This window comes from Cynoglossus semilaevis, unplaced genomic scaffold (genome assembly GCF_000523025.1).
Source record: "Cynoglossus semilaevis isolate Cse_v1.0 unplaced genomic scaffold, Cse_v1.0 C18747865, whole genome shotgun sequence".
Classification (NCBI taxonomy): domain Eukaryota; kingdom Metazoa; phylum Chordata; class Actinopteri; order Pleuronectiformes; family Cynoglossidae; genus Cynoglossus; species Cynoglossus semilaevis.
In genome coordinates, this window is record NW_007595624.1 from 1 (window position 1) to 443 (window position 443).

Consider the following 443-nt stretch of genomic DNA (forward strand, 5'->3'; position numbering starts at 1 on the left):
ATATAAATGTGACTTATATTTTTCACTCGTCAGCCACTAGGATTGAAACCTGCTGGAGAGGCCTGATGGCCAGGAAAGAGAGGGAAAAAAGGGCGTGGGCCGCCAAGGTCATTAAGAAGTAAGTGGTCACGGTGCGTTCGCTGCAGTCGGACAGAAATGTAACAACGAGTGGATTTGGAGACATGTTTTTCGACTGGTTTTAGGTTCATCAAAGGCTTCATGACCAGACACCAGCCGATCGGTGCGGACAACAGCGAGTACCTGATGTACGTCAGACAGAACTACCTCACACGCCTGAAGGACAACCTCCCCAAAACGGTTCTGCACAGAGATGCCTGGCTCACCCCCCCACCCATCATGCACGAGGTAGGTCAGACAAATCAGATCAAATCCAATGATTTGGTCAGAACTCTGTAAAATCCCATCATCTACTGACATGGTCT

The 443-nt window shown here is 49.0% G+C and overlaps 1 protein-coding gene across 1 annotated transcript; it reads left to right on the forward strand.

Moving 5' to 3' along the window:
- The first annotated feature begins 6 nt into the window (after window positions 1–6).
- On the forward strand, window positions 7–427 carry LOC112486732 (unconventional myosin-Ih-like). The gene is made up of 2 exons (XM_025054049.1): window positions 7–118; window positions 204–427. Exons 1-2 carry the CDS (start codon window positions 66–68, stop codon window positions 415–417), a joined length of 267 nt encoding a protein of 88 aa, XP_024909817.1. The 5' UTR covers window positions 7–65; the 3' UTR covers window positions 418–427.
- The last annotated feature ends 16 nt before the right edge of the window (window positions 428–443 follow it).